Source organism: Fonsecaea multimorphosa (genome assembly GCF_000836435.1).
Source record: "Fonsecaea multimorphosa CBS 102226 unplaced genomic scaffold supercont1.4, whole genome shotgun sequence".
NCBI lineage: Eukaryota > Fungi > Ascomycota > Eurotiomycetes > Chaetothyriales > Herpotrichiellaceae > Fonsecaea > Fonsecaea multimorphosa.
Window position 1 is genome coordinate 172,777 of NW_015971638.1, and position 21,058 is coordinate 193,834.

At 50.5% G+C, this 21,058-nt stretch overlaps 7 protein-coding genes across 7 annotated transcripts; 5 read left to right on the top strand and 2 right to left on the bottom strand.

Moving 5' to 3' along the window:
- Positions 1-661: 661 nt before the first annotated feature.
- On the top strand, positions 662-2,280 carry Z520_02694 (uncharacterized protein; the record flags this gene model as incomplete). The annotated part of the gene is made up of 2 exons (XM_016773207.1): positions 662-1,847; positions 1,892-2,280. 2 exons carry the CDS (start codon positions 662-664, stop codon positions 2,278-2,280), a joined length of 1,575 nt encoding a protein of 524 aa, XP_016635264.1.
- Positions 2,281-2,878: 598 nt separating this feature from the next.
- Z520_02695 (uncharacterized protein) lies at positions 2,879-4,269 on the top strand (the record flags this gene model as incomplete). Its single annotated transcript, XM_016773208.1, has 3 exons — positions 2,879-3,013; positions 3,044-4,029; positions 4,080-4,269. 3 exons carry the CDS (start codon positions 2,879-2,881, stop codon positions 4,267-4,269), a joined length of 1,311 nt encoding a protein of 436 aa, XP_016635265.1.
- Positions 4,270-5,356: 1,087 nt separating this feature from the next.
- On the top strand, positions 5,357-6,944 carry Z520_02696 (uncharacterized protein; the record flags this gene model as incomplete). Its single annotated transcript, XM_016773209.1, has 2 exons — positions 5,357-6,481; positions 6,540-6,944. The coding sequence occupies 2 exons, from the start codon at positions 5,357-5,359 to the stop codon at positions 6,942-6,944; spliced, it is 1,530 nt and encodes a 509-aa protein (XP_016635266.1).
- A 383-nt stretch (positions 6,945-7,327) lies between these two features.
- On the top strand, positions 7,328-12,801 carry Z520_02697 (uncharacterized protein; the record flags this gene model as incomplete). The annotated part of the gene is made up of 5 exons (XM_016773210.1): positions 7,328-7,795; positions 7,817-8,132; positions 8,184-8,605; positions 9,092-9,912; positions 9,963-12,801. The coding sequence occupies 5 exons, from the start codon at positions 7,328-7,330 to the stop codon at positions 12,799-12,801; spliced, it is 4,866 nt and encodes a 1,621-aa protein (XP_016635267.1).
- Positions 12,802-13,613: 812 nt separating this feature from the next.
- Z520_02698 (uncharacterized protein) lies at positions 13,614-13,958 on the bottom strand (the record flags this gene model as incomplete). Its single annotated transcript, XM_016773211.1, has 1 exon — positions 13,614-13,958. One exon carries the CDS (start codon positions 13,956-13,958, stop codon positions 13,614-13,616), a length of 345 nt encoding a protein of 114 aa, XP_016635268.1.
- Positions 13,959-15,385: 1,427 nt separating this feature from the next.
- Positions 15,386-16,819, top strand: Z520_02699 (uncharacterized protein; the record flags this gene model as incomplete). The annotated part of the gene is made up of 2 exons (XM_016773212.1): positions 15,386-16,433; positions 16,491-16,819. The coding sequence occupies 2 exons, from the start codon at positions 15,386-15,388 to the stop codon at positions 16,817-16,819; spliced, it is 1,377 nt and encodes a 458-aa protein (XP_016635269.1).
- A 1,354-nt stretch (positions 16,820-18,173) lies between these two features.
- On the bottom strand, positions 18,174-20,055 carry Z520_02700 (uncharacterized protein; the record flags this gene model as incomplete). Its single annotated transcript, XM_016773213.1, has 4 exons — positions 18,174-18,509; positions 18,558-19,316; positions 19,362-19,730; positions 19,780-20,055. 4 exons carry the CDS (start codon positions 20,053-20,055, stop codon positions 18,174-18,176), a joined length of 1,740 nt encoding a protein of 579 aa, XP_016635270.1.
- Positions 20,056-21,058: the final 1,003 nt, after the last annotated feature.

Sequence of the window (21,058 nt, forward strand, 5' to 3'; positions counted from 1 at the left end):
CCCGCTGAGTACCATCTTCGAAACTACAGCTATGGCTCGGCGTCTTTCCCGTGCTTTTGAGCAATTATTAAGATCGTCGGTTGCACTCAATTCCACTGAATTTCCAAAGGACAATACGCAATGTTCACAATTGGATGAAGACGCCTGCATCGTGGCATGTGGAACTCTGAAATTCCAAACTACCCAAGCTGTGTACCGAGAATCTCTCCAGCGCGAGCATCAAGAGAAGAGATACGTTTTCCTCCTGAGCATTATGGTCGTCGCCTTCAGGACATGCACAATCGGTTGCACTGTATATGCTGAGCGTGAAATCGATCGGTGTGTGTCACTTTGCAGTCCCCTGGTTGCGGAGTTTGCTATAGCTGTTATCTCGTGTCTCCTCACAGGGGCCAAGCGCAGTTCACCATGTGCGAATTTGGGTCTCGAGCTGCAGTCGTTCTCCTCTCAAAAGCATACTGACTTATCTCAACCCTGATATGCTGGCGTCAGCAGATAGGAAAAGAGAAGCTCACGGAATCCGAAACGCACTCCGGCTCCGACCACTGATCATTACCGTGACTGGCCCAGATTGGGTCGTATATACTTTCACTCCCCTCATATCTGGGGAAACACTTTTGTTGTGCTGGTAGACATCTTCCCACAGTTTCTCCCATTCCCAGTCATGGAGAAAACAGTTGCAGAGCCGGTCTTCGCTGATATGAAGGACAACGACAGCGAGCGAGTTGAGGAGCACGGAGACATACTTACAGGCGAACTCAGGCTCAACCATGGAGGTCGAGGTGCTACTCACCGAGGCCTACGCAACTACCAGGTCAACATGATTGGCTTCTGCGGTGGTATAGGCGTCGGTCTCTTTGTCGGCACTGGAGCAGCTTATGCGAAAGCCGGGCCGGCAGGTCTCTTCCTCGCATACGCTATCGTTGGTTCGGTACTGTGGTGCACAATTCAGAGTATTGCAGAAATCGCAGCACTGTTCCCGGTGGCTGGAAGCTTTCCTCATTGGGCTACAAGATTCATCGACCCAGCCGTTGGTTTCTCTCTTGCACTGTCCTACGGCTATTGTCGAATGATTTCAATTGCCTCCGAGGTCTCAGCAGCGGCTATTGTTGTCTCGTACTGGACCGACATCACCCCTGCCGTGGTCATCTCTGTCGGACTGGCTCTAATTCTTGCAGTCAATCTGATGCCCGTCCGCTGGTACGGTGAGACCGAAGTCTTCGGTGGTGCCGTCAAGGTCACTTGTTTTATTGGACTCATCTTCACCGCGATCGTTATTACTGCCGGCGGCACCGGGAAACCTGCAATTGGATTTCGATACTGGAATAACCCTGGCCCATGGACCGACTATGCTGGTATTACTGGACCTACTGGTCACTTCCTCGGCTTCTTGTCTGCCTTTGTTAATGCAGCATTCAGCTTCATCGGTGTCGAAACCTTCATCGTCGCCTCCGCTGAGTCTGTCAACCCTCACAGAGCCATCCCGAGATCTGCTCGCAACGTCAGCATCCGCATTGCCTTCTTCTATATTACTGGGGCTTTCCTAATCGGTCTCATTGTCGACCCAAGGAACCCCGCTCTTATCTCGGGCAGTGGCAATGCCAACAGTTCTCCATGGGTCATCGCCATCAAAGAGGCTGGCATTACTGCTTTGCCGTCCATCGTCAATGCCTGTATTCTGATCTCTGCTTGGTCTGCTGGCAACTCATATTGTTGGGTCGGGAGTCGAATGCTCGTGGCTATGACTACCGATCGACAGCTTCCTCAGATTTTCGGCCGAGTGAACGCTAGGGGAGTGCCCTATTTAGCTGTGGTTGTTGCATGGCTATTTGGACCTCTTGCTTATCTCAGTATGTCACCGTGATCCAATGCGTGATTCCGCTAACGACGGCAGGTCTTGGTAGTGGTGGCGCATCTGTGGCGTTTGGATGGTTCCAGAACCTTTCCACTCTTGCTGGTCTCATTACCTGGGCAGTGATGTGTTTCACCTACATCCGCTTTTACGCCGCGGTCAAGGCTCAAGGCCTTGATAGGTCAACCTTCCCAATGAAGTCCATGTTCCAGCCCTTCCTCGCATGGTGGGGATTCATCGGTGCTTCGGTTATTGCACTCATCACCGGATTCCCAGTATTCCTGAAAGGCCATTGGAATACCTCAGACTTCATTGCATCGTACATTGGCATTCCGATATTCTTCGTGCCTCTGTTTGCCTGGAAGTTCAGCAACAAAACAAAGGTCGGTACCGTTGAAACACCTTATGTGGCATGCGCTGATAAAGTATAGTGGGTTCGAGCATCTGAGGTTGATCTTTGGGTTGGACGTCTAGTGGAAGGCGAGATCGTCGATTCGCCTCGGCCTACGAGTCGCTTTGGCCGGCTCGTTGAAAGGATTATCTAGAGTCCGTGCTTCTGTCTTGACGGGCGTTTCTGGAATTCGTCTGTTGACAGGTCAGAGATGCATGCGTGAAAGATGTATGCCTGTACATTCTTGCTTGCATATAGCATTAAATAAATTACGTGATGTCCAGCAATTTGATAACTACCCGTTCAACCCTGCAACAGTGAATGCTCTGCGGTCAATGCGACTGACATGTCAGGTGCTCAACTCGAGCGCTATGGTCGTTCACCGGGCGTAGAAGTAGGCATAAGTCACACGATCAGCCTTGATTCGCCCCAGGTGAGGTCACGCAATGCTGATCAACGGAGCTGCAACTCTACGCCGTGGAAGTGGGATGGCACCGGATTCCGGAATACTTTTTCATTCCGTACCTGGGGCAGTAAGCGTCTGCTTTCTCCGGACAGGAATCGTACTATACAAAGACCATCAAAGCTTACAATGACAGTCGGACGTTGTAGACGAATTCGCAAAGACATCTTCAACCATGAAGCCATCCGGACAGATCGTTATCGTCGGCGCTGGGGTTTTCGGCTTGACGACAGCTCTGCAACTGGCGAGGAAAGGACACGAACACATAGTTGTTCTGGACCGCCATACTCCACCTGCAAGTGCTATACCTGTGTAAAGTGTTGATACTAACGATGGACAGGTACCCGATGGATCAAGTTGCGACATCTCTCGCGTCGTCCGCTTCGATTATGCGGACAATGACTATGTGAGGATTGCACACGAAGCGTATCTGAAATGGTCGCGGGAGCCTCGATATAAAGGCATCTTCTATCCAGCAACCTACATCCTGGCTATGGACAAGACCAAGTCAGGAGGAGCTTGGCTGAACGATGTCAAGACCGCCTTGGCTCGAGAGCAGTTGCCGATCGAGGCTCTTGAAACTGCAGCGAAGGCCAAAAAGCTCAATCCAACCTTGAGTGGCGACCTAGCCGACAATTTCACGGGCTATCAGAATCGTCAGGCAGGGTGGGTTGACGCAAGCAAGGCGGTGACTCAGCTACGTGATGACTGCATTGAAGCCGGGGTCTCTTTCATCTGCGGCGCAGCTGGGACTGTGAGAGGATTTAACACTGATCCGCAGGGACGTGTTCGCAGCATTCGTTCCTTGGCCAACACCACAGTCAGTGGCGATTTCTTCATCCTCGCTGCTGGAGCGTGGACTGCATCTTTGGTGCCAATGTACAACTCGACGCTTTCAACGGCACAAGTTTTAGGCTATGTGCACCTCAGCGATGAGGAGATACACGCGCTCAAGGATTTGCCCATATATACTAGCTTCTCGACAGGATGGTTCAACTTCCCTCCACATGAAGATACAAGGACACTCAAAATGGCTGTCCACGGCTGGGGATACACCAGAAAGCCGAGTGCCGAAGAGATCAGTGGTGACCACGTCAATCACTCTGCGCCAGTCACTCGTCCGCAGAGAAGCAGACCTAATTTCGTCCCCAAGGATGGTGAAGAGCGACTACGACAAGGGTTAAAGGAGATTCTGCCTGAATTTGCAGACCGACCATTCGAAAAATTGGCCATGTGCTGGTACACAGATACGCCAACAGGGGATTTCATTATGGATCTGCATCCGGATTATTCCAACGTCTTCGTTGCAACTGGAGGCAGCGGACAGTGAGTCGTTGCACTTCGTATGAGACTTGACACGGCTGACCCAAAAACAGCGCATTCAAGTTCTTACCTGTTCTTGGACAGTATATAGTGAAGGCTATGAAGAAACAACTGCCACCTGAGCTGGCGCAGAAGTGGCGGTTTCGTACTGAGTACAAGCAGGAAAGTGGCTTCAAAGGAGATGGAAGTCGAGCAGGTCCGGCACGGCGAGAGCTTCGATCTGAGGAGCGAGCGAGGCTTTGATCAACCAGACATGTGTATGCAAGACAATAGAGGAGCGTGCTGCAGCGCGTGTATGGTAGAACTTCAGGGCCGTCCGTGACCCGGATGGTCCACCACCACTGAAAGTTGGAAAAGCGTCCTTGTCTCTCTTCAGCAAGGTGTATGTGATACACATCGTGGGCGCTTCTATACCCGAGTTGGAAAGCGACAAGTGCCCTGGTGAAAAAATAGTTGTCACGTGTTGCTCCAAGTACCGCCCGGAATTCCGCCCAAATTCCATGCCCAACCCCCAAATCATAAATCATCCGAGAAGCTCGGAAATCAAAGACTTCTCCGTCTTCCTTGAATCCCCTTCCGGCACCGACAACGTTTTCGGAGCGACCACCCTCCCAATGCAGGCTGGGCCGAGCACACGGACACCCAAGGATCGCCAGGCTTGTGAACCATGCCGGTCAGTTACCCTTGTATGCCGCTGGAACGGCGACTGAGCAACGCTAGGCGGAAGAAGATCAAGTGCAATGGGGAGCGGCCGGTCTGCTCGCATTGCCTGCAGTCTGAGCAGCAGTGCTTGTACCTTCCCAGGGAAGCACCCAGGACTGTCATTGGCAGCAGGTACATTGACATCTCGCTCCCACGGTTCGTGCAAATGGTAACATTCCCCAGGAAATCCTCCAAGGATAGGGTCCATCGTTTAGAAGAACAGATAGGAGACCTGTACAGGATCGTCCAGTACGGAGCGTTTCCCGTAAATGAGGGCCTTGTCCCCAACTAACAACTCAAGCAGGACGCTGTCGGATAGGTCTCCACCGCAGGGATCAGTCCAGATAAGCCCTGGCATTGGTACTTCGGCTGCAAGTCACGAAGAAAGCAGTCCCTGTGAAGACCTATCAATGGGGCATGGCCACACGTTCTCACCATCAAGGTCGGTCGCCACCATCCTGACTGGACTTTGCTAAGACCTCCGAGTCCAGAGCCGCCGAGTCATGTGCTTGAACATTTCGTGAACGTTTACGTCGAGAAGGTCCATGTTCAACCACTACCGTTGTTCGATTCAGAAAGGCTCCTCGACCACTTGTCTGCAAGTCCTCGTTATCTGCTATGGAGCTTCATGGCGGTCGTCCTGCATTTTGAGACGCATCCTTTCTACAGCGACAACGAAGCACAAGCCGTCTCCTTCTATACCCGTTCTGCAAGTGACTCCAGCACCAAGTTTGCGGCGGATGGAATAGCTAGAACGGAAGTGCTGCAGGCGACCTGCCTGTTAGCAATGAGAAACATCCTCTGTACGTACATGGTCGACACTGAAGACGGAATTGCCACTGACCAGCAGCATTCAGCGGGCCAATTGGACAAAGCTTGGATGATGATTGGCTCTGCAGGACGACTGTTTCTACTTCGCAAGCAGACTATAGCTGAAGTTGATCGTTTGCTTGAGGAAGACCTGTCGCGCTGCTTTTGGAGCATCTATCTTCTTGAACGCACCTTCAGCAGCAACGCTGTCCAGCTCTCCGACACGAATAGTCCCAGGCGACCTCCAAGCGCGTGCCTGCCACCAACTATTGCTTCAACCGGCAATGGGACCCATTCTCCTGATTTTCTGGATGACAACAATCCTGTCAGAGACCTCGGCATCAACTACTACTACCTCGATCTGGCAGGAGTCTGGGGCAAACTTCTCATCCATTTGCAAGAGCTCCGGAACGGCAAGGTCGAAGAGTCTTGGACCTCCGAGTCGACGTATGCAAGGCTCCAGGTTGCACTATACGAACGCGACACTCGGCTCTGCACGAAACATCTGCTCCGCCACACAAATTTCGGTTCCCGCACCAAAGAGGAGCTCTCCGCCCACCGACAGTACTGGCACCCTTGGCTTGCCATGCAATTGTTCTCTCACGCAATTCCCGCCATACTCAACCACCCCTTCATTCATCTGAGTGCGTTGCGAGACGGTCCTGGCGGTGCAGCACGATCACGCTTCTTTCTACAGCAGACGGTCGACACAGCTTTGCTCCACTCTGCGTGGGTTGCGCGCTTGCTGCAGATGTGCGACGAGCTTGGTTTCGAGATCCACAGTCCCCTCATTGGCGATGTCGTTGCATCCACAGCCACGGTGGCCTGGTTGTTCCAGTTTACAGGAGATGCCAAAACAAGGACCACGGCGATGGAAAATTTCAAGACGTTCCAGACCGTGCTGTCTCGCTTGTCGGTCTCATGGCCGAACCTATCTACCAAGGTGAGTCTACACATCCCCCGGTTTGAAGCGCGGCGCGGCCCTGAAACTAAGGGTGAAGGTCGAACTCCTTCGCGCCCTGCAAACGATAAGCGATGAGAAAGCCCGCGAAAGCACGGAATCATCGAGATCCATTTCTTTCCCACCAATGATCCTCTGGGACATTCTGGCTCCGCTGCCTGGACAGGACACCATGGGAGCGGTGACACAGACTCGAGATACGACACAGCGCGAGCATACAGTGGACACCAGGCTACGTGTGCGAACGCAGTATACGCATCCTCTGACAGAAAACCGCGCAGCAGCAGCAGCAGCACCTGCTGTTGTCGCCGACAGCTTTGCCGAAGATGTCGCCGTGCCTGGCACACAGATTGTTGAACTTGCAGAGCTGTCGATCAACGACCTGCTCACGCAGTTCCCGGAACAGGATTTTTTCTATCCTGGCTACAATCAGAGCACCATGTGAGAGACATACATTATGGCGAACTAGCCATTGGTGAGGACAAAAAATTCGTACTCTCTGTAGATCCGTCAAGAGAGGCACAAGAGAAGCCCGATTGTTTTTATATGGCGAAATGATTTCCTAAAGCACAAATCCATCTTGAGAGACTTACCTCAGGCCCTGATAGAATTCCTGCAAGTGGTCAGTGGGGGCGAGCCAGAGCGCCACAACCTCATGTAGTCTCAGGGCGTGTGCCCGTCGGAATCCGGAGTTCTGAAGGTCTCCGATCAATATTTTAGCAAGACGTATAGTTCGCGTGCCCAAACCATATATTATTTTGATTACCACTCTAGTAAAAAAGGTGGCAACACCGACACCCAAGGTCCAAACTTTGATGAACCTGAGAGATGGCAGTTCCAGCTGTGCTTGTGGTCGGCGGGGGGGCTTTTGGTACGTCGACCGCATATCACTTGTCTATGCGAGGCTACACTAGAGTCAAAGTGCTGGATAGGTTTGCGGCCCCGTCCAAAGATGCTGCCGCCACAGATTTGAACAAGATCATTCGCTATGACTATCCAAACCCTCTGTACACGAAGCTGGGCCTGGAAGCCATGGCGGTGTGGAACAGCCCAAATCACCTGTTGTCGGGCATGTTTCGCCATACTGGTTGGCTCATGGGAGCACATGGGATGACGCAGGACTTTCTCCGGTCCGCGTATGAGTCGAGCCAAAAGGCTGGCTTGGATGGGGTTCGATACATGGACGTGAGCGAGATCAAGCAAAGGTGGCCCCAGTTTACGGGTGATTTCAACGGCTGGACGAATCTGTGGAGCCCGGAAGCAGGATGGGCATATGGCAATCGCCTTCCTCCAAGTGTTTTGTCTAACTCTTGCTAGGTTCCCTCTGGTCAAGCACTCCTTCGACTGGCAAATGCGGTTCAAGCAAATGGCGTCGAGTACGTTTCCGGCGACCGCGGATGGGTGCAACGATTGCTGTACGATGATGGCGGCGCGTGCATTGGCGCTCTGACCAAGAATGGCGAAACACATCTGGCGGATATTGTCGTGCTATGTACTGGTGCTAATACTGCAGCCCTGATTGAGGCAAAAGACGAAATCATTGCTCGGTCGCATTGCGTTGGTATCATTCAACTCACGCCGCAAGAAGCAGAAAAGTACAGGAGCTTGCCAATAGTCGATGACTTCGAACAAGGTACGATTCTGAGACACAGTTCTTCGCCCCCTCCTTATTGACATTCAGCAGGAATTTTGTTCCCACCTGACGAAAACAATCTGCTGAAGCTCTGCAGCTGCCGCTTCATCACCAACTACTGCAACTCGAGGATTGCAGGAGCGTCACTGGGTCATTCACACGAAGACTTCCCCGAGGATGGCGTCCCGAGGCAGATCGAGGAGGAGATGCGCGAGTTCGTGCGTGACCAGATTCCCGAGCTTGCTGATCGTGAATGGGTGTCGACAAGAATGTGCTGGGATGGAGATACCAAGGACATCAACTTCCGAATCTGTCCATCGCCGACGAATGCAAATCTATTCATTGCCACCGCAGGGTCAGGTCATGGATTCAAATTCATGCCCATCATCGGCAAGTATGTGGCCGACATGATCGAAGGTAAATTGGACGCCGAATACGCGGAGTTGTGGAAGTGGCGGTTTGGGGCAGCACCTGTGAAGACGGGAAAAGAGCCTCATCCATGGCCAGCTCGTGATCTTGGTGAGCTCGACGGTTGGAAAGGGAGGAATCGACGGTCCATCACTCAGGACAGAAGAGCTCGATTATAGAAGCTAAGCTGGTCTGAATGTCTTTATGGGAATTGAGATTTCTCCCGGTCAAGATGAAACTCGAAATCGAGCTGACATGGTCGCATCGGCCCTGTGGATAGTATCAATCTAAGCGTAGCGGCTTGCTTTCGACTCGGGTTGCCGACGTCTGGGATATCACCTGGCGTACCTAGTAGTAATGCAAGGAAGCATAAGGTTCCCTCTCGGCTGGCGGGTGATCGACCAGAGTCTCGCTGTTAGGCCCTGGCAGTCACAACACACCTAGCCAGCACCTATATCTACCACTGTTAGACACTTCCGAGGTACACCTTTACCATCCACCACGGGACACCCAGGGACACCTTCAACTGTACAACTGATTGCAGCACAAAGGAATACTCTGAAAGACTGGAAATATCAGGCTATGCTTCGGCTTACGATAGAATGCTTTGTCAAATTCTCGAAAAATCCTACGAAAAATCGACCAAAACATGGACCATCAGCCTCAGGGCATGTACCGAGTCGTATGATCTACACTTCTGTAACCCCTTTTCTGAGGAAGACGAAGAAGAGTTGACTTGGTTCTTCGAAGAATATACCAAGTTTCCTCTCCTCGGCTCTGCCAGAGCTGCCAGACTGGTTGAAAAGCTAGAAGACTACGGAAAATCGCTTTTTCGGCAAACAATAGGTGCCATCCCGCACAGCAACATTGCGAGGAAGTATCAAGAGTTGAGAGATAAACAAAATCTGAGTGATATAAGTATTGAAATCGTGGGCTCGCCGGCCTTTCATTGTTTGCATTGGGAGGTTATCAGAGACCATGATTCAAGCTCCAATAGCAAGCCCCTGGCTCTCGATATTGATATTGCCCGCCGGCCGTCTATACGTGTGCAGCTGGAGCCGCATCCCGAGAAACCATCAAAAGAAGGCGAAGCGTGTTTTTACAACCTACCATCAAGACAGCTTCGTGTTCTTGCTGTGGTTGCGCGTCCATCTGGCACACAAGATGCTGGGCTGCGGGTGATTTCAAAGCCGCTTTTGAGAGCGATCTCTTCTCCCGAATCAGGCGATTCACTGATTGGCCAGTTGGATGTTGTTCGGCCGGGAACGTTTGAGGAGTTCCAACAGAGGCTTGGAGAAGCCAAAAAGAAGGGATTACAGTTTGACGTGGTACATTTTGACATGCATGGATCTCTTAGGCCTGACACCAAGGAGTGAGTGTCCAAATTGATTTACTTAACTGGAACTGACTTCTGGTTTCAAGAGCAGTACTTTCATTTCAGGCTAAAAATGGCCATGGGGGCAACGATGTGCCCGGAAGTGTTATCGCTTCGGCACTGGGGCCTTACAACATTCCAGTAGTGATCCTTAACGCGTGCAGCTCTGGGCGGGAGACGGGACAAGGGAACAGCAGCATTGGCAGCGTCTTCGCAAGTTCGGGTGTGCCATTCGTTGTTGCTATGCGTTACGATGTCCCCATCCTAACGGCAGTAACAATAACAGATTGTCTGTATCAGCATATTGTTCGAAAAAAATCTCTGTCTGGCTTATTGCCCGCGGTCAGAGCGTCATTATTCCACGGGAACCCGCTCAAAGACATTCACAGTCCCAAATCGTCGTCTCTCGACTGGCTTATTCCAGTTACCTATATAGGACAGTCTCCGTGGCTTAGTGTGGTACCGCAAGAACATGAATCCAGCGAGCAATCTAAGAATGCACTAAGGAAGGCATTTTCTGGACATGCTGGCAGTGCCAGTGATGCACTCTTTGTCGGACGGGAAGATGATATTTTGAAAATTGAAACTATTCTCAATGACGAAGAGAGCCCGAAGTCTGTGAACTTATATGGCCTACGGGGGATTGGCAAAAGCGCACTGGTTGCTCATCTCGCCGCCTGGTGGTCTGTTACTGGTTTTGTCACGAAAGTTCTCTGGTTCGCTGGATCACATCAATATCTGCCTGCGCAAAGAATTCTCGAAATGGCTGCACATCAACTTGGGTTTCAAGGGACAGCTGGGGAAATTTCCCTCCAAAATCAAGAATTCACGCAGTTCCTTGGGCGATCGATGACCTCAGAACAATGTCTTGTAATCTTCAAGGATATGGCTATTCCTCGGAAGACAAGAGAACAGGCTGAGTCGCAAGCAGAAGCACAGCAGTTGCATACGGTTCTCACCATGCTCGATAATAACGCCAAGTTCATTTTGATCGAACAACGTGAACCTGATTGGCCTCTGCCATCAACATCTTATCAGCTACTCGGGCTGAGTGATTTGGAAGTACTTCAGCTTGCCTCCCTCCTGGTCGGACGCCACCATTCGAAAATGTGGGACCCTGACGAGGCAAAGTCATTGATTAAAATGTGCTCTGGGGTTCCTGCGGCTGTGAAATTCACGACGACGAGATTTGCAACCAAAAAATCTTTGAAAGATAAACTGGTGGTTTTTGAGCCGTGGAGGCACACAGAAGAATTGCCTGAGTTGCAAAATGCTAGTAGCACTTTCTTTGCAGAGGCAGAGTTTGAGTGGGAGTCTGTTACAGAGTCCCAAAAGAGATTTCTGTCGTTCTTTCACCTATTGGCAACAGGAATCAATCGACAAACGCTGAAGGAATTGGCGCAAAGAGAGTCACTGGAGTCTCAACCAGCAAATCCTGAATGTGAGGCATTTGAGGATCTATTGAGTATGCTCGCTTCTGCTGGCTTTCTCACCGCTGAAACATTATCTGGTTCAGCTTCACAGACGGGCGCAAGTCAGTTTTTAAGACTACACCCATTGCTTACGCCGATGATGAGGTACAAACTTGCTCTGACAGCCTCTGATTCGGCAGCGGTGGAGTCCATATTTGTTGAAATTTTCTGCGCCAGAGCACGAAAATACACCGAATCTTTGCGGAGGGTGAAGGACCGTCAGCGCCTCGAGAATTTCAAATCTCTACAGCAAGATGCTGATAATTTACACACAGCCATGAATCTTGCACTCCGTCACCGAAAGGTCCCCGAAGCGTTTGCGATATATGATTTACTCAACTTGTATCATCAAGAAGGAAAGACACCAAGTGACGGGGCCTCGATTTGTGAATCGTTTCTCGGTCAGCTCTCTGCGGTAGGGATCCAGCCGCCAAGTCCAGTACATGTGTCAATTTTGCTTGATCGAGGACGCATGTTATGCTCGTCTCACAACATCAATCAAGCTTTCGACGAAGCCAAAGCGTGCTACAAGGAAGCCACCGAAATGTTGGGCAAAGTGGATTCCGATGGAACATTTCGACTGCTAAGTCTTCAAATATCGGACTCCTTTGGCGGTGTCGCCTTTCAAGAACAGCGATACGACGAAGCTATACAACATTACAGCAATGGTCTCGAGCAGACTAGGGAACAAGAGAACCCAAGCCCAGGATATCAAGCAATGCAGACCAGATTCTTGCTCTGTCTAGGTTTTTGTAACATTTGCCTTGGAAGGGAATACTATGATGTCGGATTGGACTATCTTCGACAGGCCAGAGAAGGTGCTGTTGTCCGCAATGATGCCCAATCTGTAGCGGACATTGATGCACTAATGTACCTTCTCAGTGAAGGAGATCAGGCAACGCGCGAAAAGAGGTTCAAACATGCGAGGGCACACTTTCTCAGGGGTAATGACCTATCCCGCTTTCTGGGCACGTTGAGCTTTCCTGCAACGGTCACTGCAACCGAGACAGAACGTGGTGTTACGCTGTACAACACATCAGTGCTTACTCATGGTCTTAGGAAAGCCCAATGGACTGAAAATAAAAAGGCAGAGCTGGAGACATTAATTCTACTGGCAAGCAACGAAATCAACCTGGACAACCGAGAGGAAGCCAAGAGTCTGTGTGAGCGTGTGCTGCAGCTTTGCGAGTCTGCAACTTTAGAGAACGCCCCTTTTCGAGTACACGCCATGCGTATGCTAGGATGTGTCGCTTTGGAGACTGACCATTTTGATGAAGCCCTGGAATACTTCGAAGAAGGTATTGGCATTCTTTCCAAGCTACCAGAGATCAGCGGGCTCCAACGTCAAGCGGACGTGCTCAGAAAGTTCCGCGGCTTTGCTAAGTCACGGTTCAATCCCCTGACGGCCATTTAAACAGGGTGTCTCTGTGTGGACTTACGACAGGCTGTTTTCGCTTGCCAAAGGCTGCATTTGAGGACTGCGATGAAGCCACCATTGCGTTCGGCAAAAGACTTCCCCCAAAGGAACCGCTGCGTTTTGCTACACTTGTATGTCTTGCTGCACGAAGTGGAGATATAGAATCCCGATATTGACGATGTCGCTGGGTCTTTGCAATAACAAACGCTAGAGCCCATTACGCGGATTCACTCTCACAAAGTGGCACAAGGAGACTTGCCGAGGCCCGACTGCAATCCTCAGGACCCAGGTCGAGGCATTGGTAACGGACGGGGTCAGCTCAGCCTGCGCGATGTGTTGCTAGCGAAGTCGAATGCGCCATAGAGGGGCCAGGTGCATGGGAGGGCTAAAAACGGGTCCCTCGAAAGTGCAGAGAAGTCCGCGAAGATCGAGGATTAGAAAGCAAATCAAGGCACACTCGAAGAGATGAGGCAGATTTTGATGGAGCCGGAAGGGATAGTCGAGCGGAGCCCGAAGCAGTCAGGGAGAATTTCGGCCACCAGGCGAACTTGGAAGGGCCTGGGAAGAGATTCGCCGATTCGAGGCCCGACGCGCCAGGGGGAGGATCCAGGCGACATTGTAGGGAAGTATGAAAAGAGGTGAGAAGGGGGAAAAAGCGTGGAAGAGAGAGGGAGAGAGAGATGTGGGTGGTGAGAAGGGATACATAGTTCTTATAGCCGTCAAAAGCGGCGGTCCGCTTAGTCAGTGATCATGCCTGAAGTGTTAGGTCTGCCAGACCGAAGGCGGGTTTCCGGCAACGACTTACTGTCTTAGTCTCCGCACTCGGCATGCCGTCCCATGGCGATGACTCGTGCGCCCATAGCGACCGCGACGGCCACTCCAGCGCCGCCGAATGCTCCGGTAGCGGGATATACTATTACAGTCTCGCCCGGCTCGAGTCCGATGTCCCTGAAGCCGCCGTACGGCACCAGCAACTGACTCAGATAAGCCAAATCCGCGGCGCTGTACCAGAGCTGCTTACAGAGGCGATCCTCGTTGAGCGGGATCAAGTTCTCAAGCGGGAAGTGCGCGTCCTCGGCAAACGTGCCGTTGCGCCATACGTCTTTGCTTAGCTTGCGGCTTCCAGCGGTGCCGCCGTCGTGGATTGCGCACATAAAGAGGGCATCTGGACCATCGCGTGCACGGATGACGCAGTCGACCCAGACAAGCTGGCCAGGTCCGAGAGCCGTGGCATCGTTGTCTCCATTCTAGTCAGAGTTACGCGTGCTGCATTGCACTCCGCGAACCCTTGTCGATAATTGATTAGCGCGTTCGTAATGTCAATGCACCGCGCGCAAACAGAAGGCAGCCACGATGGAATGGCATTACAATACGCGCAAAAATACGCACCAAAATACCGCTCCTGCAATGCAATGCGGTTCAATAATACTACGTAGGATGTTTTGGCCTTCCCAAAAAGGCGTACGGTCACCAAGTCGAGGATCTTATGCGAGCAGGCGTTTGTTCTGTCCTGCGTTCAAGACCGCATTCCGGGCGACTTTCACGGAACAAAATATCAAGGCAGGTTTCCGAAGGGCAGGTCTTGCTCCATTCGATCCTAACGGTGTAATTTCTAAGCTCGATGTCAAGCTACATACTTCAACACCCCCAGGATCCTCGGCAGGACTACCTTCGATATGGGAGTCGAAGACCCCACAAAACGCGACTGAAGCGACGTTGCGGACAGAGCTCATCAAAAATCGTATCGCACGCCATTGGAACAGCTCACCGACTTCGACTTATACTGGGATTGATCAGATTGCGAAGGGTGCACAGTAGGTAATCCACCGACGCGGCGAGATCTCCTCAGTTCGAAAGGTAAATGAGGCATTTAGTAAACCTCTGATGGCTAAAAAGACCCGAACTAGACAAGGAGGATCACTCTCTCTCTTAGACGCACAGGATATCATTGATGAGAAAGACGTGGTTGCGCAAACAGAAAAGGAAACGCGCGAAAATAGTGGCCGGTGGACGAGGACGGAGACGAGAGAAAGGCGATGTGAACGGTGCGGGAATCCTGGACACAATACACAAACCTGTCAGGGGGATCATGATACCATTTCCGAAGAAGAATCCGAGTATTTCAACGTGTTTATAAGCGCTGCGGCTGAGGTATCGAAGAATTCTTTTGAGAGGGTAAGAAAAGGGGCGACTCGGTTGTGGGGACGACTCGGTTGTGAACTACGTTAGCTACATAGCGTACTAAACACCCGTCTGTATTTGTCAGATCTGCGACCCAAGTGTCTCCAAAATGGAGAGGCACTTATTCGACATGGCTGTTTGGCACGATATGAGATATGACCTTCCCATCTGCTCCCAAGCCGAGGTACTTGTGGGCCAAAGCTCGGAGAAGAGATCTCGCCGAAACTTTGGCAACTTTTATGCGCGTCAAGCACGAAAGGACTGGAAACCTTTCATTTATAAAATTCAAGCTCTTACTTGGTGTTGATCTTCTCGGTATTGGTCCTTAAGCAATTATCCCGCCTGTCTCCAGAAGTAGCCAGTTCCTGTTCACTGGAAATCTATTGAAATTCTACACAAAATGCCTCGCACAAAACCAGCACCATCCTACGTGTTGGGCGTCGGAATGACCAAGTTCATGAAGCCACGGGGCAAGGTCGATTACCCAGAGCTTGGTTTTGAGGCTGGAATCAAGGCCATGCTGGACGCACACATCAACTATGACGACGTCGACCAGGGAGTTGCTTGTTATGTATATGGCGACTCTACTTGCGGACAACGTGTGTTCTATCAGTTCGGCATGACACAAATTCCCATTTACAATGTCAACAGCTATTGCTCGACTGGCAGCTCTGGCCTTACCCTAGCTCGACAGGCAATCTCATCTGGTTCTGCGGACTGTGTGCTTGTAATTGGATTCGAGAAGATGTTTCCAGGAAGCATAAATTCCCAGTTTCAGGATCGCGAAGATCCATTACATTTGAGCTACTCATTGATGGAACAAACCCGCGGAAGAACAAAAGCACCCAGTACGGCACAGATATTTGGCAACGCAGGTCGAGAGTACATGGAGAAATATGGTGCTCGAGCAGAGGATTTTGGCGAGATCGCTCGAGTCAACCGTAAGCACGCCAAAGCCAACCCATACTCGCAGTTCCGGGAAGAATGCAGCCTAGAACAGATCATGGGATCGGGAAACATCCATGAACCGTTGACAAAACTACAATGTTGCCCTACCTCGGATGGCGCGGCAGCAGCAGTGATTGTTTCACAGGCATTTCTGGACGAACACCCTCACCTAAAGTCCCAGGCCGTTCTCATTGCAGGTCAAAAACTTGCAACAGATCCACCTGGGCTGTTCAGCAAATCTGCCATGGATCTTGTAGGCTACCACATGTCGGCGTATGCTGCAGAAAAGGCTTTGGAAGAAGCAGGCATCACTGCCAACGACGTGAGCGCTATTGAGCTCCACGACTGCTTCAGCACCAATGAAATGGTTGTGATCGACGCCATAGGTCTATGCCCAAAGGGAAAGGCACATGAATTGGTCAGGAATGGCGATATTACATACGGTGGCAAGTACGTTGTTAATCCTTCTGGCGGGTTAATCTCAAAGGGTCACCCCCTGGGTATGTTGAATTTTATCGGAGGTCGTAAGATCCAAGTTGACTAACCACGAACTCCAGGTGCTACCGGTCTTGCCCAGTGTACTGAATTGGTCTGGCAGCTTCGAGGCTGGGCGAATACTCGCCTAGTACCAGAGGCAAAGTACTGCTTGCAACACAACATTGGCTTAGGAGGTGCGGCTGTAGTCACAGTGTATCAGCGCGCCGATGGAAAAAAGAACTCTGCCATCTCCGATGCAGAAGTAATGAAGGTGACTGGACTTGGGTATAATCCCGCCACCGCCGCAAAAGGATTCACCAGGGACCAAGTCCAGAGAGTTGTAAGCCAGAAGTTTCAATCACAGTGGGCTCAACAGGACGTGGAAAACAAAGTTCAAGCCAGATTTTGATCACCGAGGGTTCTACTCTGGAACTTCGTGCACGCATAGAGGGTAGTCAAGACAATTATTTCAATGTGGAATTTACGCGTTGTTAATGGTGCCTGATTAAATGGTAACTGGATATTTCTCCAGTTTGCCTTTTCTGAGGCTTCAAATCGTTGGGCCAACTCCCATTCGAGAATTGAAAATGAGCATTTGGCAACTATCACTTTTCTTGCCCTTTTTCACTGAGACTTCTGGCTTTCATGTTGGTACGCGTGATATCGCAATCGGGCTTGTTGGCACGCGAGTATCTGACAACAATATGACAGCACAATTCACGTAGGCTAAGGGTCCTGTTCAACACTATCTGTACTGTTCAGAGTCATTACCCAGACGTCCGTCCTCGCTCGAGACTTGCTTTCCGCGGCGGGTACATAATCCAGAGTACCACATGATACGCTATCGTCGACACTTGTCCAGCCAAAAGCTCGACTTTTTCGGCCTCGCTCTAGGACGAACAGTGGTGATGACTGGAATGTGTATCGGTCGCAGATTTCCAGTCATACTCCCGTGTGTTTGGTAATTGGTCAAAGTTAAGACCCAAATCCTTGATAGACAGCCAGTGACAGGAGGAGGATGGCGAGGCATATCACAAAAGTTCAGAATGACGAAATGCTATCCGAGCTGGTGGAAAGTGTGTTCCCAATGGACTTCGTGGGTGGGTTTGAAGTTTCCTCCTCATGATCGGTATCTCAGGGTTGGATACATGGCTGGTGGTGCATACCTCTTGGAGCAGGTCGTCAATACACATTTCGCTGAGGAGGCTCTAGACATCTTCGCCGTGTGCAGCATTCTCGAAAAGCTGTGTGACATCACTTCCACCTATCTCTAGAAGCTTTTCTCGGTCGTCACTACTAATCATTAGTGTTAGAAATCTTGAGGCGGATGGGTCTTCATCTCTTACGGATGATGTTCAATGAAATCCGTCACATTATGTACGTACTTTGTCGTGGACGATAAAGTTAATGGTCTGTTAGGAATAGCCTATAATGAATAGGCAGAGTGCAATGATTCAGTGGTGTGTCAGATATAGAATATTCCTTGACTATCCGTCATAATTAAGACTCAAAGCATGAGAGAAGGAGAAGTCTCTCATACGGTTTACTGGCAGGAGACAAGCTATCTATATTTTCTAGCTCGTCGGAGGTCTATTGTCTTATGTGTCACCGTAGGGACTTAGGTCCATTCGTGACAATTCCTTCCTCGTTATCGGTTATCTGGGCGGTGGTATGAAGGTCGGTTCGTAACACTCTCAAATACTCTGACCGAGGAGAAACGCCGGGTAGGAAAGATGAGTAAGTAAATCGCCAATATACAAAGCTCACATTCTCCCCCGAATCTGCTTTCTTGCATCGTTATCTAAATCTTTCAATTTTCGGCGCAATATCTTCCCTGCCACACTCCTGGGGATCACATCGATGAACTCAACACCACCATCGAGCCATTTGTGTCGTGATTTTTCTTTTGCCACATAGTTTACAATGTCTTGTTTCAAACTCTGGTCTCCTTTCTTCGCTTTCCATGAGGCGGATAGAACAAGAAAAGCTTTGGGTAACTCTCCCGCCCTCTCATCAGGGATCGATATGACAGCAGCATCAGCCACGGCTGGATGGGTCAGCAGGAAGGCTTCAAGCTCAGCAGGCGCAACTTGGTGACCCTGAATGCGTTAGTGATCGATCAGTATAGCAGGGGCCGACATGATTACCTTAACCTTGATAAGCTCTTTGATTCGATCTACCACCCATATGTGCTCGAAGCCTTGCTGTGAGACTCGTATCTCTACCTCATCTCCAGTGCGCATGAATCGCCCTTCGGGTAGTTCTACAAAGGTTTCTCTCGTCGCTGACTCATTCGCCAGATACCCCAGAGCCACACTCGGAGACTTGAGAAACAATTCTCCCGCAGTATTGTGTTTAGTAATCTCGTTACCATTGATATCAATGACCTTGGCTTCGAATCCGGGTAGTAGACAGCCTGCAGACCCAAGCCATACGTCGGATGGAGGTGTTGACGAGGCACAGGTGGCAATCTCAGTTAACCCGTATGCCTGTCGAATCTTCCACATGGGGTATTGCACGGCGATCTTCTCCGCCGTCTCCCTACCTAGAGGGGCGGCTCCTGTGTAGATGGAGGTCACACTCGACAAATCCACTCCATCCAGCATCGGCTTGCTTTGAAGCATAGCGATGATAACGGGAGGGACAATATAAAGTGTTTTGATCTTGTATTTCTGGATAGTCTGAAGATAGATAGGCAGACTGAACTTGGGCAAGATTATAACTTGATCTCCTCTATATGTCGACGCATGACATATAACAATCAAGCTGTAAATATGAGACTGAGGGAGCAATCCTAGTGCTATGTCGTGGAATTCAGGTCCCAAAGGGTCGCGGCTGGGTTTCTCGTATGTCGCAATCTGGATGATGTTCGCAATCACATTTCTATGAGAAATAACGACCCCCTTCTGTTCACAGTTAAAAGACGTCTGATTGCGAAAGAGGAGCCTTACAGGAGAGCCAGATGTTCCACTCGAGAAGCACAAATACGCACACTGGCGTGATCCTTGTCCGCTCTTCCAGCGGATACTGTCCAGTTGTGGCTGCTTTATCCCTTCCTTGATCAGCGTAGCAACTGATCTCATGCCTTCGGGGATTCGTGAATCCTGTGGAGACTCGCAAAGAAAGACTTTGTCTCTGCTGACCTTGGTACCACTGATTGCTTCCAGGGCCACAGGAAGCAGTGGCATCACGGTGAAAAGGACTGTTGCTCGACATGCTTGGAGTTGGTGTCGCAACTCACTCGCACTCAAAGCTGCACTGGCTGGCGACGAGACGCCGTTGAGTCTGTGAACGGCCCAGGAAGTCGTCATGACTTCCACCTATTCAATATCAGCCGAGATTCATCTCATGTAGAATCACACGACGGACAGCATTGTGGGCAAATATGGCCGCAACCTTGTCATACTCCGATCCTGAATTGACTTTCCAACCGGTCACGCTCGATAATCCACGGGCCAGGTTGTAGACATCATCCCTTTGTTGACTCGCCGTGATTGACCTTCCGGTCAACGCACAAGTATACGCATCGAGCGAGTGAGAATATGCGCTTCGGCCGTATCGCTCGTCGAATAGAAATTCGCAAACTGGGACATTTTCGGGAATCGCTGGAAGCGGAGGGATCCAAGCAGACGGGTAGAAAACCATCGTGTCCCAAGAATCTGTTATGTAAAGAGGAGATTCTGCGCCGGTCTCAATGTGAAATCTGTAAACTGTCGTCCTGCCACACTAGCTTCACACTCGTTCGACAAAAGAGCTGAAAAGGTCAAGATATTTTGCGCAATGCCGTGACAAAGCTTGCCTTAGTCTAAGTCTGAGTACGTCTAGGGCTTGAGGACTGAATTCTCGTCGTCTTCATGTCCGTCTTTCTTGCGTGATATTGTTAGACCCGGGCGCACAGTCAAGTTGTAATATGAGTAGGAGGCCATTCCGAAACTTCAGCTGCCTAATTTAAATTAAACCAGCCTCGCCACATTAGTAGAGGAAACCCTAAACGAGCACAAAACAGTGTGAAGATGTGGGGTGTGGCGCTCCTTCCGTCACAAAACTGTGATGGCCTCGAAGTGATGTTGACAACTCATCTAAGCCTCGGCGAATATGGCCTCTCCAACAACTCCATTTTGGGGCTCTCTAGGTCAGTATTCCCGCCCAAGGTGGTTCCAACCTTGTCTACCCGGGATTATTCATCTGGCAAGTCATGTCTCACCCCAACTGAAATTACCTCGGCTACCCCAGTCTGCAATAGAGATCTCTAGGTACTCTGACAAGTTGGTGACATACTGCATCGGCCACAGTGGGTTCTCGACTCCCTCGAGATGTTGAAAAAAAAAGAGCACCTCAAACGTCTTGGGCTTCAATCACTCCGAGCCGAGCACGGTATCATAGGGATAAGGATTTTCGCACACATTGGATTTGATGTGCCCCGAGACGGTAAGTGCCGGAGTTGGTCACAGAGATTTTAGGTTCTGATCACCTCAATTTTGTGTCAAATGTGAATTGGCATAGCGAATTCTTGCCCAGGAAATAACTTAATCTCTTGGCTCGAAGCTTCGTGTAACTGGGTGCCGGGGTCTTGCATTTTGAATCATGATCGGAAGAAATTCGGCTGAAGATAACACGGAACTTAGCTAGAAATTGGATAAGGCCGCGA